This window comes from Salarias fasciatus, chromosome 6 (genome assembly GCF_902148845.1).
Source record: "Salarias fasciatus chromosome 6, fSalaFa1.1, whole genome shotgun sequence".
In the NCBI taxonomy this organism is placed as follows: domain Eukaryota; kingdom Metazoa; phylum Chordata; class Actinopteri; order Blenniiformes; family Blenniidae; genus Salarias; species Salarias fasciatus.
The window spans coordinates 36,861,801-36,880,120 of record NC_043750.1 but is presented as its reverse complement, the minus strand read 5'-3'; the positions used below and the strand labels follow the sequence as shown (position 1 = coordinate 36,880,120).

General features: G+C 42.8%; 2 protein-coding genes across 2 annotated transcripts in view; one reads left to right on the top strand and one right to left on the bottom strand.

The window, feature by feature from the left end:
• Window positions 1–1,203: 1,203 nt before the first annotated feature.
• Window positions 1,204–16,243, top strand: LOC115390960 (alpha-2-macroglobulin receptor-associated protein-like). The gene is made up of 8 exons (XM_030095023.1): window positions 1,204–1,470; window positions 2,539–2,683; window positions 5,732–5,862; window positions 8,427–8,547; window positions 11,568–11,723; window positions 13,645–13,727; window positions 14,205–14,381; window positions 15,017–16,243. Exons 1-8 carry the CDS (start codon window positions 1,309–1,311, stop codon window positions 15,083–15,085), a joined length of 1,044 nt encoding a protein of 347 aa, XP_029950883.1. The 5' UTR covers window positions 1,204–1,308; the 3' UTR covers window positions 15,086–16,243.
• A 481-nt stretch (window positions 16,244–16,724) lies between these two features.
• LOC115389865 (protein Dok-7-like) overlaps window positions 16,725–18,320 on the bottom strand; it is a 29,216-nt gene continuing 27,620 nt past the window's right edge. Inside the window, exons 10-13 of the mRNA XM_030093432.1 lie at window positions 17,919–17,961; window positions 17,493–17,657; window positions 17,251–17,397; window positions 16,725–16,879 (exon numbers count right to left, since the gene is read on the bottom strand). Coding sequence (XP_029949292.1) covers window positions 16,725–16,879; window positions 17,251–17,397; window positions 17,493–17,657; window positions 17,919–17,961 — 510 coding nt within the window. The remainder of the gene's footprint in view (window positions 16,880–17,250; window positions 17,398–17,492; window positions 17,658–17,918; window positions 17,962–18,320) is intronic.

Below are 18,320 nucleotides of genomic sequence, written 5' to 3'. Positions count from 1 at the left end.
CTTTGTGCCACATCTTATATTTAACCCTGCTCCACCAGCATCAGCATGCTGCTTCTTCTCTTCAGAGACTGACAGTCGTTAACATGACTCACTACATCCCCTGATGGTGAAGACTGACATTAAACAATATGTGGTGGCTCATACTGATTTTCCTGTTATGGTATGAAAATATACCTACACTGTAATTTGTGATTGTTGTTGAGATATTGCTAAACCCATGTATGGGTTTGATTTATAAAGTTTGTTGAGCTTCATTAATAATTCACAAGTAAAAACTTTTCTTCTTTTATTGTCCATTTTTTTGCTCTCATGTGCTCATAATGTCACAGTCCGGGAAAGGAAAAGCAAAGTCTTCCACAAACTCATGATTTTTTTTAATGTCATTCTGACCACTTTATGGTGTTTGTTAGTTGTGCTTTATTTGTGATGTGCAACAAACGTTTGGTTTATGATTCTATGCTAATAAACTGAGCTCCTTGTTTCTAAGTAATTCGGTCATGGGATGCTCTTTGGATTACATTATGTGAAGAGGAAGATGGTTAAACTGTCATGATGAACAGTGACTTCAAGCCCCTGTGGGACACTCTGCTCTCTCCGGATACCTCACACTGTGTGAAACAGCTTCATCCAGAGAGTGTAGCAGTGAGCTTTTGTACATCTTTACCTCCTGTAGCTATCAGACATAACAATACACACGGCAGATCCACCCTGTCAGCACCCACCCACCTCTCTACATGCTGATTTTATGACTACACTGTGGGCAGTGTATGTTCTGGATGATATGTGGGATGAATAATGCAGTAGCCTACATGTCTACTTTTGTATGGGTTAACATACCCTTGTTGATACTCCTGTGTTTATTGAGTGAAGATGTAATAGAGTAGAATAGAATAGAATAGAACATACTTTATTAATCCCATAGGGTCTCTCTTTTAGAAAAGCCCAGAAGAGCTTTAAATATTGTAAATAGATAGATAATTACATTTCAACACATAACACTGGTATGGTTCAGATGTTGTAATCGCGTGGAGGTTTTCAATTCGTCCTCAGATTTGTCTGTTCTGTTGTTACAACCACTCCACGCTGAAATCCAGGCTTTGTAGTTCTTAATGGTGCAGACCAGCGAGACAGACCTGCGCATGAAACTACATTTCCCAGCATGCACCGTTTATAAATCCCCGCCCCTCATTTCAGTCACATGACTTGCGGGCAGAGCAGTGCGCCTCAACTATCCACCGGTTTAGCTAATATTTGTGAAGCTAACGTGTGTTTTTCCGGCTCTTTTTCGGTTTTTAGGGGTTTATAAAGATGAGATTAGAGTGTGTTTTCGCGGCTCTCTGCCTCGGAGTGGGAGTCATGGCTGGAAAATACTCTCGGGAGGTGAACGAGGCCAAACCGAGCGGCAGTGATGGGCAGCCGGTGGAGTTCAGGATAGCTAAACTGAACCAGGTGTGGGAGAAAGCCAAGAGGGTGAGTACATCACAGAGAATATGATTAAAATATTGACAGATCACTGTTTTAAGGCTAATATGGAGAGGAGAGGCTTTCGATTTATTAAGATTAGAGCTGATAAACGGCTGAGAGCTGTCCACAAACACTTAATATGAAATGAAATCAGTTGTCAAAGGTTTGTGTTAATAATGATGGTAGTTATAGCTTAAAAAGAAGATTATGAACTCATCTTGACTCAACAACCCTCCGTCTGTCAGCTATCAGTCACGTTTTAATTATTGTTCCTCACAGGTATATGACAACGGATGGAGGGAAAGTCACTATAACTGAATAGTTACTGGAGGGTTTTGCAATTAAATATTAATTATCCTTTAAAGCTTTTTGTTATATAGTAGAAGTCAAGACCTCAAGTTGAGCCCATCTTTTTTTGAAAACCTTTCCAGTCGAGATAAGTTATAGCCTATTTGATAAAATGAGAATTCTTTATCAGTAATTTAGATGTTTTCTTTAGAACAGCTTCAGTTCTTCCATTTACAACATATTTAACTAATACCACACAAGAAATGTCCTGAAAGAGTTGCTTCATTTAAGACATCAAGCACAACATTTGGATCATGATCAGAGACGTCTGATTTCATGGCATGAAGCATAAGTAGTGTTTCTCTAAATCATTAAAGTTCCATGTATTATTGTGTTTTCATAGTCAGAAATAAAAGACTAAATCCTTCACAAGTTACAGTCTCTTAGCACTTTCATCCTGCACCTGATGTGATTTGTATTCTTGCCTCACAGCAAGGGAAAAGTCCAGTTTGAGTCTGTTTGGGGCCTTTTCTGGGCAGAGTTTTCATGTTCTCACTGTGTGCTTGAGTTTTCTCTGGGTCGTCAGATTTCATCCCACAGTCAAAAAACCTGCATTCGAGGTTCATCTGTGAATCTCATTGCCTTCAGGTGTGAAGATTGTGATCTCTCTGTGATGGACTGGCGATGGACTGGCGACCTATCCAAGCTCTATCCTGTGCTGTTGCGAACGTCCGCAATCTTTCTACCTAACAAGCTAAGCGTTGTGTTCTCCGTTTGCTTTGATAGATGCAGTTGTCCCCGGTGCGGCAGGCGGAGCTGCACAGCGACCTGAAGATCCAGGAGAAAGATGAGCTGCAGTGGAAGAAAATGAAGGTAGAAGGCCTGGATGAGAATGGAGAGAAAGAGGCACAACTCAGGCGCAACTTCAACGGTGAGACGAGACTTTCTTTTGCTTCAACCTGTCATTAAACTTCACCATGGCATGCTGCGTTTCAACTTTTCTGATTTTGACAAGCTATATATAGCCTCAAACAGTTTTTGTTTTAGCTGAAAGATTACCACGAGGAATAGTTAAGTCTGTTATTGTTCCCCAGTATATGGCAAACATGGCGTTATTGCGATATTAACATACACAATAGAGACATTGCAGATGACTGAGGCGTAGTGAATCATGCCGTCACGCACAAATCACGTCCTCTGAAATGCTGCGGGTGAGATATGCACAAAAAGGCTCTGATTGAAAAGAAATTCCACAAAAACAGTAACGTATTGTACATAAGCGTATTTATCACAAATGATATTGCATGTGTACTTGTTATTGTGTCTGTCTTACACAAGTGATTTGTAATTCTGTTCAAGGTTTGGATTTTGTTCCGGATCTCCATTTGAAATAAGCTCATGTAGTAAAAAGCGTCATGGTCTCTGCAGTCTTGGCAGACGCAATAAGCATTTATTTTTCTTTAGTTTTCTACATGACATTGATCCTGTAGAATCAGTGAGGCCTGTTTCTAAATATAAAGATGTGGGGTGAAGACTTTTACCAGCAGCAGTCATCAATGGAGACCGCTGTCCATTGATTAGTGACAGTAAGGTAACCAAATACGTTTAAGTTTAGCGCATGAGCTGAATTCGAGTAACTTGTCATTGGGTTTTAGATGATCAGTGTCAGAAGATAGCTTTGTTACCAGTACAGCAGTTTGGTTTCTCTAAAGTATAACCCAGGTTCGATTCAACGTTGAGCTGAATACATGAGAAGCTCATACCTCAATGAGATTATTTTTTACACATGAAGGAAACATGTGCATCTATACCTTAATTATTTTTAGTAACATGTACATTGCTGCGGTGGCACCTCATGAGTCACTGTCGAGAGGCAGAATTCCAGTGCGAATGTCTCCACAGGCCTGTAAACATGGCACTGACGCAAAATTGTGAGCCATTCACCGCTGTGATGAATTTAAAATGAAACGACCGTTACACAGTGTACAAATTGCACGTTGTACACAGTATCTGTCCTCCATTATTACACTAATAGACCATCAGCAGCTGAAAGAACAGGTGTGTTAGACACACATGCCAGAGAGTAATACACTCTAAACATTAACAGTGGGACTAAATGGACATTCGTATGGTGAGACGAACAAGTATGACCGTTATTACGTTGACTGTCAACTTGAAAACTTTCATTTTAAAACAAGAGTGGGCTGGGAGTCATGACACTCTGGAGGAAAACATTGTTTTTACCCAAAACAAAAGTTTTTTCATTTTCACTAGAAAACCTTTTCGTGTAAACACCGCCTCAATTACAAGGTGACACAGTGCATCAAGTAATGCTTGATTAATTCATGAAAAGAGCCTGGATAATGAGCATAAAGGGATTTTTACGCCTCTGCGTCCGCAGGCGGTGAGCCAGGAAGCAGCGCGGAGCAGCTGAGACTCGGGTCCACCTCTGGACCCGTGTCCTTCCCCCCTCCCCCGGGGTGGCGTGACCTTCCCTCTCCCAGCACCACACTCACTTCCTGCTCCTTACCTGGACTAACATAAATTTTTAACAAGGACGTCATGAAACCTTTTCCCCCACTGAGCCGTCTACTTCTCCTTGAGTTATTCTTAAAGGGTCAAAAAAAAAAAAAAAAATCTTTCCGTTTCTTTACTTTCTCGTCACACCTTCGATACGTTGAAAGACGAACGGCAGCAGCTTCCCAGCGTAGGCTGGTTTTTACTGTTTCACCATTTTAGTTAACAATCTCACCACCAGCCTTGAAGACTGAATAATATTTGATTTATACAGGTCCAGCAAGGCCACAGAGCCCGTGCTCTCCTGATGGCATCACCTTAATGAGGCTTCGGAATGAGCTCCTTTATGTATGGACAGCCTTGTAATGAAGACGCAGGAATTAATAAGTAACTATGATGAGTTACAACAATGCTGAGGTGGCGCTGAATCAGCTGCTGCTTTCAGACTTTAACAGAACAGAAAGAGTTTCAAGTCCAACTTCGGTTTAGTATTTAAAGTTTTACTGATGCACATGCACGTTTGCTCTGGCTTCCTCCTCCAAGCCGTCAGGTGACTCGGAGCTGATCGTACATGTGTCACATCCGTGGACGTGTGGACTGCTGACAGGCGGACGACCTTTTCCAGGGTTCAGCCGGAATTTCACCCTCGGTCTGCTGCAGCCGGCTGCAGCTCCTCTGTGACCTTAAAGAGGAAATTAGACGACGGCTGAATGGAAGAAGAGAAAAGAAATAAGATGCTGCCACTGGAGAAACCATTGAACAATCCAGACTGATCGACGACAGTTGCGATCATTCTTCATTCTCACGTTGAGTCTCGTGTTGTGTTGTGTCCACTACAGCCTTCAGTAATTTTTTTTTAAATCAATGTTTTCTTTGAATTTTTACTATTTATTTGTTGGCTTGGTGGGTCAGATTGGAGCCTGTTGCGGGCCTGCTTTGGCCCTCGGGCCTCATGTTTGAAACCCCTGGTTTGAAGGCTGACTGTATGCTCAGCTCTGAAGCACTGCTGCCATATAATGTGTTATTTTTACACACAGAAAATAAAACTAAAAGCACTGGGGAATTGCTCTAGTTGTTTGTGGTTTTCACACTTTCTCTTCTGATGTCTTCAAGTTAAATGCATCTAATAGGTCAAACTGAAAAAATAAACAGCTATTTCACCAGTTTTATTTACTTTTATCAACAAAGTGAAGCACATTTGTTTTGACCAGTTCCTGTCAGCTTTTCTTACTTTAAGCCCTTTTTGTTGGCCCTCATTAGGCGTCCTCTGCTCTTCCCTTTTAAAATTTGCATCGCTGTCTTTGTAATTCATGAGTTCCCCTCACAGGGTTCAGACTCGTGTTTAAATTATGAATATATGTGTCTCGGACACTTTGGATGCTCTCCTCTGGTTGTTTTCTCTCAACTGGCCCTCGTTGTGATCACTCGCCACCGTTTAAAGTCTTCCAACCCTCTCGCGCAGTGATCCTGGCAAAGTACGGGATGGACGGAAAGAGAGACACGAGGCCACGGGAGAGCAACTCGCTGAAAGACCACGACATCAAAGAGGGAGACGTGTTCGACGACCCCAGACTGGACAAACTCTGGAACAAGGTGTGTGTGCAGTGCTGAAATACTGTACCTTTTCATGCATCCTGCCTCGACTTTCTGTCCTTATTTTGTTGTGAATTTATGGGATTTTTGATGCTGCTCTTTTGAAAGGGAAAAGAAAAAAAAAACAACTATCTCAACTGTCTACAGGGCTGCACATGTCCATGCTGCAGTTATGAAAAAGCAGCAGCACTAGTTTTTACTTCTACGTGGACGCAATACCTGCACTGTTGGTGCTTCACAGACTGGTATTGAGGGGTTATCTGTGGGCACACTGACAGCGGCAGCGCTGTTGAAAACAGAAGGAGGTCTGAAAAAGGAAGTGGTGAAAGGTTTTCTCCAGATCTTTATCCTGAGTTGCGGAACATTGTTACGAGCTGGACTCTGAGGTGAGGAGCAGCACCTCTTCTCTCCCCGCCAATACAAAGCACATGATAACGCTAAACAAAAAAAGACATTCAAATGCAGCAGCCTTATCTTAAATAACACTCAAAAACTTTTTTCAGGTTTCTTATAAACTCACTGAATAAGAGAAAAGACACAACTTTCCATTTGTCTTTGAAAGTGCTCAAAAAACGACCTCTGTATCTTTTTCACGGTTTCTGTTTAAACGGATATCTTTTTCAAAGCCCTGTTGGATAATCACAAAACTTTTCTTAAACGAAGGAGCAAAAACGGTGCATTTTCACCTGAAACGTTGTGTAAACAAGGCCTCGATCAGCTGGGACTGGCTTTAAGATTTAAGTTGGAGAAAGATGTGGAAGAATGTTAGCATGTCGGGCCACAGGTCGGCACTGTTGGTTGTTTGCCAAGTCCCAGAGGCCTCATTTATCAACTGAGCGTAGGAAAGGTCCTACATTCCGTCTTACCAATGAAAACTTGGAATTCTGCCACCAGACTACCAGTCACTGGATGAAACTGTGATTCTTACGAGGTTTTTTGTCACTGTGTCACTGAACCCTCAGAACCTGGCAGAACCTACGGACAAAACAAATAAATAACAAATCATTTGGCACCTTTAACTACTGGGAAGTCACTCTGTGCTCTCAGCAAACAGATCAGCTGCACTTTGAAAACTCCGTTCCTATAGAGCGAATTTTTCTGCAAAACTTCAGTGAGCACTGACGTACATTTCATCCATGTGTCACAGCTTCTTTTACACCTTTTGACACCATCTGCAAAATGTCTCTTTCTGTCTGAATTGTATCACCTATCTAAGCATTTTCAATTAAATCAAACTGAGGACATATGTAGCGTTTGCGCCTGCTGTGGCTCTCTTCATACTTTCCATTTGTAGTTTCATTAATCTATCAGTAGACTGTGTGCCTAAGAATAGTCAGAGTTTTACTTGTATTTAGACACATTCGTAAGTGCAAGTTATTAAATTCCATACTTTGCACAGGAGTGCTCAAACGCACTCATTGTGCACACATCTATGCATATGCACAGTTGATCAATGAGGGTCCAGCACAGTATGGACTGGGAGTCGTGACAGACTGGAGACTTTGTTCTTATTGCCATCTACCCCTGTGGCGCACACGCACAGTAGCAGTGTCTTCAGAAAGTAGAATTTCCCCCGTTTCCATGGAGATGGAGTTTAAGAGTTTGCCTGAAGTCGCACTCTGGGAACCATTTTCAGAAGGTTAGAAGGTTTTCATTTGCTCCAAGCGCTGTTGTCGTGTAAACAGACACCTAAAAGGCAAACGCAAAGTTTTGTGTTTTCACTTGAAAACTTTGTGTTTTAAATGAGGTCTGAAGTTAGACACCCTCCATCACAGGAAAAAAACAAGGAGGGACACACTACTTACGGTCAAATTACAGTCACTGATTAACCTCGCATGTATGAGAGGTAATCGGATTACTTGGAGAATATTCAAACACAAGGACAGGCTGCAAGCTCTCTTTACATCTACAAATTCACACAAAGATCTATCTGTGTGCCTCACAAGTCTCCAGAAAGAACTCGGTCACATTTCAAAATATGAAGATAATTTATTATACCTTTCAATTGTCTTAATGGTTTAAGTATTGAAAATTAGATAAAACTGACAAATGAAAGGCAAATATACAACTACTAGGAGTAAGAAAATAAAATGGTTTAAAACAGAAGTATAGAATACAGCAAAAGGAAAGCTGAAAATCAATGTTTTCAATCCAGATTAATTTTATTTCTGGAGCCAAATACAACACAGTCATCTTAAAGATTCTAACAACGATTCCACATTAGCCAGCAGAGGAGACAGTGGAAGGAAAAAACTACTTTTTAACAGGAAGAAACCTGCAGAACCAGACTCAGAGGATCCAGCTTCGTTTAGACTTGATGGATCGTTTTCTGTTTAAAACTGTGTTTGATCGGTTGCGCCATGAGAGCTTTCTTGCGTTTTGCTGCTGAAAAGCTCAGCGATGCAGAAAGTTTTCACTCGCTTGTCGTCCCTCCTACGCCTTCTCAGATGTGTTACCTTGTGGCTGCACCGCATCGATCCAGCTCAGGGTGCTATTATCAGTCATGCAAAACATCCCCGTTCTTCTTGAAGACGGTGTTTCTCGTACTGCTCTTCCCCCGCCAGGCCAAGAACTCCGGAAAGTTCTCCACCGAGGAGCTGCTGAATCTGAAGAGGGAGTTCCAGCACCACAAGGACAAGATCCACGAGTACAACATCCTCATGGACACCGTGAGCAGGACGGAGGGTGAGCCCCGTCAATCTCTGCAGTGTGATCACTTCTGCTCTCAGGTTTACCAACAGAAGAGCAACTTTAAAATAATTTTTTTGCAGAAAAGCACACAGAAAACATATATAGTATGCATAGAATTGATCTTAAGTTTTAAGATTACTACTATTTTGCTGCGTCCGTAGCGTTTCATCATCTCTTTATCAGTCCGGGTCACTGTGACGACAGGCGACAGCCGGTTTCAGAAATGCTGCTTCTTCACATTTCTCCATAATAATATGTATTGATTGCGTGTTGTCTTCTGTGCACGTGTGTGGTTTCAATCCAGAAACAACCAACAGCACCCGCTAGTGACTCAGTGAGAAAACATCGTTTTCAGTGTGTCTGCTGTTTCCGTGTAAATGAGCATCGTTTTCGAAAAGTTACTGGTTCATCTCCAGGGGTTTATCCTCTCAAGAAATAAATTCTAATTTAAATGCGGGACTTTTCTGAAGCAAAAATGGAAAAATTATGTATTTTCACTTGGAACATTGTGTTCGGTCCAAATGTTTAGCATTGGAGTACCGCAGCTCAAGTTGAGTTAAAAAACAAACAAACAAAAAAAAGCGGAACTTTTTCTCAGCAGTTCTGTCTCATCTGTCTAACATTTGTTAAAACACCTTTAGTATCTGTTGTGGATAGGGACATTAGCTGGCACGTGGCTTTACAAAAAAAATGCTTTAAGAGGCTTAATTAAGCTTTCAGCGACTTTGCCAAACAATTTTGCATGAAGATGAAACGTGTATGTTTTGTCTGTGGACGGTGGCGGACTGGCTGGTAACAGTCTGAGATCCAATCCCCAATATGCTGTATGAGTCCGAAGTCAGAGGGAAATATTTAAGGCCAATTTGGATCATAGATGATTGCGGAGTATTAGTGCAACCATTGACCTGGACTTTATACTGTTTGCTGCATGCACACACAGTCATCTGGGGCAATCCGCGTAGAATTTCATTATAAAACACATTATTTATAAGATCAATCTGCCCACTGTCCGCGACGATGTGAGATGTAAGGAGATCAGAACGCCGTCTGAACGTAATGCCTGACATCGATCTGTGGTTTTACGTGACCGTACACACACCAGAATGTGTTGAAGTCCCAGCCCTTCCTCTAATAAGCTGTGGTTTATGTATTTCAGACAGACCACAGCCCCCCTCCTCACCCCCTCTCTGCCTAATCTGTGGGTTTGTGGAGCGTCTTGAAGGTGTAGACTCTGCAGGCTGAGCGCTGGCTGTCTGTGCAGCCATGTGGTCGTGTACGTAGGCGGCGAGCATCAGACTGCACATGCTGCCGCCCACCGCTCTGCGCGCCGGCAGCCCATGCCGCCGCGTCGCGCCACGCTGCGAGTTTTAAGCGGGGCCGGCGGGACGTGTGGAGGACCGGCTCGTCTCCGTCGGATGTGACTGACACGCTGCAGCTGGTCTGCGCCAGAACTTCTCCGCTGTGCGACGGCTCTGCCAAACACGCCGGGGGCGTTTTCTGCCTGTCTGATGCCTTTAAAGCCGGAGCCAATCACTTGGTGGCTGGAGGGGAGTCTCCGCGCACCTCCACCGTGCCTCCGCCTCCGTCCACGGCTCAGATGGACTCCCCTGTCCTCCTCCTCCTCCTCCTTCTGCTTTTTGTCTAAATGTCAGCTGTTGTTGTTCAGCCGCTGTGCTGCTGTCCACTCTGAATCTGCCTTCTGATCGTCTCACAGTCGTCTTAAAGCCCGCGTGAGATTGATATTCAAATATAACCTTTCCGAATGACTTGATAGAACTATTGCAATGCCTGCTTTTCAGCATCAGGACATTTTCATGAATACATTTAAAATACTCCCATCAGAATGTTCCTTATGATGCCCTAAAGTTACTGAAAAATCTGTTTTTCAAACACTTGAAGCATGAAAGTACCCTTGACAAAAGTAACAGCATCTATTTGAAGATGTTCAACAGAAAATCCCCCAATATTGAAGCTAAATAAAACCTTTCAGAGCGAGTCTTATTTATTCAATACACACTTATATTCTCTACTGTGCATGAGTGTGTGTGGCATTACATGTGAAAACTGGCAGCTGGTAACTAGTTTAGTTGGTTTTAGAGAATCTGTGGGCCAGATCAGTGAAATAATAAAACAACAATCAAAAATAATGCAAAGAAATGCAAATAAATGACCAAAAACATACTTTTAAGGGAATATCTTTTTTCTTAAAGTAACACTAAGGAACTTTCAGTTTCCGTTGATTTTGGCGGCGCCAGTGGACAAAAGCGGTAGTGTTTTGCCTAAAGGAATACTACAGTTCCCATGAGGACTAGTGCGTGACGTCGTAAAATGCTGCTCCCGGTGGCATGCTGTCAGACTTAACTCGCCTACATTTGTTTCCAGTGGCTGTGTGAAGGACGGATAGCGACGAGGTAATGAATCTAATGGTGGCTAAACAATATTATATCATAATGTGACGCATGCCGTGTGCTGGGTTCCTACCACCCTCCTCACAGTTTCGTAATCCAACTGAAAGCAATACTGACGCCCTCATTCAACCCGTTGTAATTCGATGTATCATCACAAAAGATACTAAAATGTTTTATTAAGGTTGAAAAGTTCCTTAGTGTCGCTTTAATCAACCAAAGATGAGGTTTCAATTTTTAGATGTTTCAATGTTTAAATTCATTTTAAAGAACAAAATGGAGCAATCATTTCTTTATTGAATCTCCTCAAGACAAATTCCCACCATCAAATATAAATATCCTAGAGTTCTTATCACTGTTATGTTCGAGTGGGAAGCACAAAAGATTGTGTTGTAGCTCATCCATGCAAACCTGTGATTTACATGGAAGTGAGAGAAATCTCCAGGTGTGAAATTGTCCACAAATCAATATTTAGGAAGGTTCCTCAGATAATCGAGCTGTGATTATACAGAATCGTGTGTGAAGATATGGATTTCTAACAAGACGATTTAAGAAGTGACTGTATAGAGGATGAATCGCCTCACTTTCCACTTTGTTTTGCTCCCCCAGAAATCCACAAGAACGTGATCTCCGACCTGGAGGGAGACGCCAAGGAGCACCTGCTGCAGCAGAAGCACACGGAGCTGAAGGACAAGATGAGAGGCCTGAACCAGGGCTTCGAGCGCCTGCGGAAGATCAGCCACGAGGGCTTCACCGACGACAGCGGTGAGGGACACACACACACACACACACACACACACACACACACACTCCACCTCACTCTGCAGTTTCCTCCTCTTAATCACTGCGTTTTGTAGTCACAGTATCACACACTGCTGCGTTTGTCGGCGGTTCTTTAAAAGCTTAAGTGTTTTGCGCTTTCATTTGAAAACCAAACGTCCAGGATGGAAAGGACGTCGGAGAGGAGCGTTTTGTAAGAGTTTATTTAAAGCGACTCGAACTGCTGCGTTCGTCCAGTGACGTAAATGAGCTGGTCGTTTAAAACAGCCGCTCACAGTTTGCAGCCTTTTGTGTCTCAGCTCCTCACACAAACTGTGTGTGTGTTTGAAATGAAGGAAATGCATTTCCTGTTGATTCATGATGAGTCTTTGACTTCCCCTCGTGTCCCTCCAGGTTTTTTGTCATTGTTTCACTTTGTATGTCTTCATACATTGTTTTTGGTGCAGCCGTGGAAGTTAGTGAGCAAAGAAAGCAGGAAAACCTCAGAGTGACTTTCTGCCTGCAGGGTTTTGTTCAGGAATCAGTCAGCGAAAGCGTGCAGAAGTCATACCATAAATAAAGCAGTCAGAACCATTACAGGTTATTAACTGCACTGAGGTTTTCACCCCATTTGTGCTTCTGCCAAGTTCCTGTTTTGCTCTCATAAGTTTATAAATAAGAAAAAATGAAATCCGTTCCACCAATCCGTGTTTCATCCAAACTTATCTTACAGAAAACAGCCTCTCTCTCTCTTTATTCTCTATCTGGGATGGGGTTTTTTTTGTTCTGAGTCAAAGTTTGAACAGTTTGTCCCAAATGTTTTCCTGTCTGGAAGCAGACGTCTCAGTCTCTTCTCTGTGGTTCCTCTTTCAACAGTTTCTCTTCTCCCACTGAGTCGATGTTATAATCAGCTTTTCCTCCAGAAACCTGTTCAGACAGGTGGGCTTCCACCTCCACAGTAAAGCTAAAAATACTCCAGCCTTTGTTGACACGACAACGTTTCCAGTAAAAACGCATCGTGTGTCTCTTAGAATAATATTTGATCCGGGGTCAGGGATCAGCTGGTGATTTTCTTAACCTCGGGTCATAATTGTACCGGTTGTGCCGCGTCGGAGCGAGCAGCAGCAGCAGGAGACATCTGGGGGTCAGCGAGATTCACTTTTCACATTCACATTTTATCCTCACATTTCCTGAGAAGAATCCCGATAAATAGTTACTATCAGCTCAGACTTTAGATAATTCCATTAAAAGACACATCTGTATTTGAAAGACTGGCTTGGTCGTAGTTATAACAGAAGTTAATTAAAATCATAAAATGTGCTTCAAAAGCCATTTATAGCAGACAATATATTATGACTCATCAAATATTTAAAGTTAAAGCTTCAAAGAAACGAGAGAAGTTATTGCTTTTGGATATTAATATGATAGCATCTGAGAGAGGAACATTTTTTTTGGACGACAGGTGAACAGTTTTTCTTTGTTTTAATTGTCTCTGTTAAATAACCAGGCCGGCGAGTGTCTGTGAGGTTTGTTCGTCTGACTCCAGAGAAGCGATTGGACTGTGAAGACTGAGGCTGTGATTGTTCTCGCAGCGGAGGAGAGTCGGAGTCTTTTTATGTGCCGCTCGCCTCCAGGCTGAGTGTAACAGAGACGGTTTGAAAAACTTCTCCCTCAGTGAAAGTGGTTTGATCTCCTCGCCGGGATGAGATGCTGCTGCTGCACAAATCCCGTGGTCCGAATCAGTTCTTCCAACAGCCTCCAGCCTGCCGACGCCTCGGTGGAAAGTCATGTTTCACAGTTTCCTCTCCTCACTTAGTTAAAATCAGCAGAGTGATGGAGCTGAAACGTCTGCTTGTCGTCGTTGGCGTTGTTGCTGCTCCAGACCGTCTCTCTGGCTGATTCATCATTTGGTCTTGTCGCTCCGCAGAGTTCCGAGAGCCCCGCGTGATCGAGCTGTGGGAGGCCGCCAAGCGATCCAACCTGAGCCGAGACGAGCTGGACTCTCTGAAGGTGGCGCTCACACCGACACTTCTGCTCTCACCCGGCTCTTTCTGCACCGCTGCTTTTGTTTTATCGTCCCAACAACTCTGGGGAAACTTTTTAATCAAGGGCTCTTTTGAGCCCGGCCATTCTAACTCTGCTGTTCTGCCGCTGAGTGGCCCTCGTGCCACGCAGAGGAGAGCACATCTCAGTCTAATCGCACTGTTTGTGGTGAATCTTTGAAGTATTTTGCACTCCTAAAGCTCGTTGTGCTCCTTCCACCTTTTGTCCCTTCAGCAGGGAACAACTTCAATTTCAGTTGTAATTTTTTTTTCTCGCTCTGCAGCCCAAAGACGGGCTTTATCACAGGAAAACATTCAGCTTGACTTTCCTCTGTGACATTTCCTCTATAGATGCTTGAGATGCGCATCGGCTCTCCTGTGCAGCTGTGCATGTAATTAAAGGTGAGCTGAGTTGGTCGCTCTTCTCTCTTACATGCTAATTCAGGAGGAGCTGCGTCACTTCGAGACCAAAGTGGAGAAGCACAGCCACTACCAGGAGCAGCTGGAGCTGTCCCACCAGAAGCTGCAGCACGTGGAGAGTCTGGGCGACAAGGAGCACATCCGGAGGACGCAGGAGAAGTACGACAACCTGGCCGAGAAGACCAGGGACATGGGGTACAAGGTGAGGCCGAGCAGCTTCGGTTTGAGATCCGTTCATTTCACCGTCGTGCTCGGAGCCACTGAAGAAAAACGCTCTGACTCCATCTCCACAGCCTTCTCGTGTTTTGTTTTTTCTCAGCTCCGCCTGTTGCGCTTTTCGCCAACAATAGTTTTTCTTCATCACAGCAGCAGTTTTTCAGACATTCTGAGGTCTGCGTTCTGCTATATAGTTATATTTTTGGGTTAAAATTTTGCTCTGCACGTTTTCCAAGAACATCTTTCTTACTGTGACAGTGAAATATTGTGATATTAGAGGTAAAATTGTCACACAGAGACATCTAGTGGTGCCAGATGGTATTATCAGTTTATATTTATATCTTATCAACTCCAAAATGTGTGACTTAATATTTTTTTTTTTTTTTATGGGACTGAACTTTTGTATTTGTTAGATTGTTTGTTGCAACAGTGCTTTTCATTAATGATCCCGATAGCTTCTTTCTTTAGTTTGCTTTCTACATTTGTATTAAACATGCATTTGTGGGATGAGCTGTGGAGATGAGTATGTCCGTTACTCTGAAGAATCTGTCAAAAAAAAGCACAGTCAGTTTCTGATTTGCCCTGAAATAGTCACCAACTCGTCTCTTCCTGTGATTTCAGATGAAGAAACACATGCAGGATTTGGCCAACAAGATTTCTCGCCAGGGTCTCCAACACAACGAGCTCTGAGAGGGGAACGTTCAGCGAGCTCACACACACACACACACACACCCCTTCATTCCCTTTTAGCTCCTGTAAAGAAATCCGTGTTTCCATTGAAGATTTTTTACTGTTTTTTTAGATACAAATTGAATGAATGAAATTTGTGTTGATTGTAAATACTATGCAGATGACGTTTTGTTGTGAATCAGCTGTTGTGGTTGAAAGAAATGGATCAGTTTAGTGTGAAACTCTATAGTGACAAAATAAAACTATAGATTACGATATTGTATTGCTTCTTTTCTTTGTCAAAATTAGTGGAATTGACTGTTTAAAATTTGGCCTTCCATTAAGTTCCTCTTGTTTGAAAATTTTAAGAACTTTCTTTTTTTTACCGATTTCCAATAGAAAACTGTCTTATTCCCGAACTCGTTTGTCTGATCAATACTCCGAGAGCGGGGAAGAGAAGCTCAGAAACATTAAACCAGCAATCTTTATTTCGATACAAGTGCCAACGATACAAACTGACGTTTAAAAAATATAGTTTCATATAATTCTGACCGTCTCAGCATAAATAAGTTAATATTTACATATATCGTAGAGGAAGAACGTTTCCGTGGGGAAATGACTTCTCCTCCTCTTCCTGATGGAAAACTGAAGCTATAAAAAAAAAAAAATACACTCACATCAAATGTTGGCCGATTTGTCCTGATGAGATCTAAAGAGGAGGCGAGAGATTGGAGCAGGCGGCGCTCATCACTTCCTGTCCGCTCGCACAGCCTCTCATTAAAGAGATGGATGTCGTTACGGGCTGGCTCGGGAACACGCGCGTCTGAAATAACGTCGCCTTCAGTCAAGATTTGACTCTCAGACGCTTCTTACTGACGAAGCTTCGCACTTCACGCCTGATTGGAGTGGAAGCAGGTTGTGAAAGAATCATTTCAAACGGAGCGCACGAAAATACAGGTGCAGCCCGAAAAATGACACGGAACTCAATGGAGGTGAACTGATTTACACAGAAATGAGTTCTAAATATTAGAAGCATCTCATTTTACAAACTCTTAACACTTAGATACTGAATTTTTCAGTCTTGTGAGCTAAATTCATGATCTAAAATGGATTTTCGTAGTTTGAATTAAACTATTTTTGCATTGAGATGCACCTTTTATGCCCAGTCGGAATAAAGTAAATCAGAAATTCCCAACTTGTAATCTAAACAAATGACTAAAAAAAAACAAAAAAAACAGCCCAAGCTGTTGTTTATCCGTCTCCCATCTGCAGCAGTGAGCTCTGTGCTTCTTCCTCCGTCTCTTAATTAAGGCCGTTTACACTCCAAGCAGTCGTCTTGGGAAAAAAAGTTTAAAAAAAAACACACATTTTCCACAAACCTTAACAGATGTAAGTGCTATGAAGCCAAGTAAAGTAACATATCAGGGCTTAAAATGAGCAATATAAACACAATAATGTCAGAAAAACACTTAAACAAGACAGGATGGCAGCTGCATAAGAGACCTCCCAGACGTTTTTCTTTCTTTTTTCAAGTGGAATGGACTGTTTGTGGGAATTTACAGACACTGGCACCACTGTTTAAGTTCCACGATGGACTGTGGCTCCGTTTAAGCTGCTGTGTGAACGAGGCCTTGGTGTGAGATGGGTTTTTTTAAGTAGCTTATTGAAGATGGAGAGAATGAAAACTGTTACGAAGTGGCGTCACGTCGGGCGTCGCAGAGTCGCTCCCTCTCCCCTGAGCAAGCTCCGCCCCCACCGCCACCGCCGCAGGACTGTCGTGGTGGGCGAACCCGGTGGAGCCCTCTTCAGCCGGTGCTGGGAAACAAGGGAAAGGTCGTTTATATATGTGTATTTTTCCATCAGTAGTTCTTAAATAAATCATTAATGCTTTTTTTTAAAAGTCAGATTAAATCAGTAGAAACTGAAGTGTTTCTCTTCCTCTGGCTGCGTCATTTTAACAGGTCGAGTATGTGCGACTGTGCTGCATAAATAAACGTCTTCTCATCAAGACTCTGTTTCTTTTCATTCATTCTCTGTTCTCAATGTGAATCATTATTAATAAACATTCTTTTTCCAGAGCCAATGTCGAAATTCAGAACAAAGGAACGACTTTCAGGTTGCAGAAGTTACAGTGTGTCCCGCTGGTGAAGCTGCAGTGTTTCTCCAGCCCAGCAGGTCTGATTTACCTCCCGCAGCGCTGCGTGACCTGGGCTCCTGCGGGTTGACCTCCGCGCACACCAGCTCTCCCCTCCTCGCCCGGAGGGGGGCGACGTTGACATAATTAGCGGCGGCGTCCGGCGGAGTGGACGCATCGAGAAGAGACGGGAAGAAACCTGAAGGGAAAAACCCAGGAGAAACTGTGAAACCAAAAACATAAATGTGATAATTCCCGTCTTCAGAAACTGTTTTTTCATTTTTTTAATCTTACCGCAGGCTGACGGGGGTCCGAACACGCTCGGCTTGACAGGGGGAGGCGGAGGCAGTGGGGGGGCGGGGGGCGGCAGGGATGGCGCTGACCTCTTCATCACACTGTCCTGCTTCCAGCAGACGTCCCCGCCCTCACTGTGCAGCTCTCTCACACACACAGCAGAGGCTGCGGGAGCATTTTTAACAGTTCAGATGAACACGTTCACAATAGGGTCTGTGTGGAAGCCTTCTTCCTGAACATAACACCCAGATTATTATTATTTCAATGTAATCTACAGGACTTAAAGCAATTTTATATATACGCAAACTCTTTTTCAAAAAAAAAAAAAAAATTAAAAAAATAGATTACTTAACTTTCATAAAATGTAAGTATTACACAAAGTTTAAGAAAAATTAATTAATGCTGAAGAATGTAGAATAAAGTCACCTTGTGTGTCAGCAGGAGTCGACAGGACTGAAGAGCTGTCAGCCTGAAAAATCAAAAGACAAACCACTCATTTTTTTTTCATCTCTGGAATTTCATTAAAATGTGCTCTTTCTATTGCATCTCACACGAAAAGAGAAAAGCGTGTTTGAGTTCCCTGCCATTTGATTAAAAACGATACCTTGCTGCATAACTGTCTCAGAATAGCAGCCTCTGTGGGCACAGGGATGAAGATAATAGGACACTGAGTTTCCACTCGTTCCTCATGACTCTCTGGAGTCTGCCGCTATAAATACACCAACATTTCTCAGTGGTATGTTGGTCCATACTGCAGCCAGGCACCACTGCAGAATATTCTTCATAATGTGCATATTAATTTAATACCAAGGACCTACACAAAGTAAA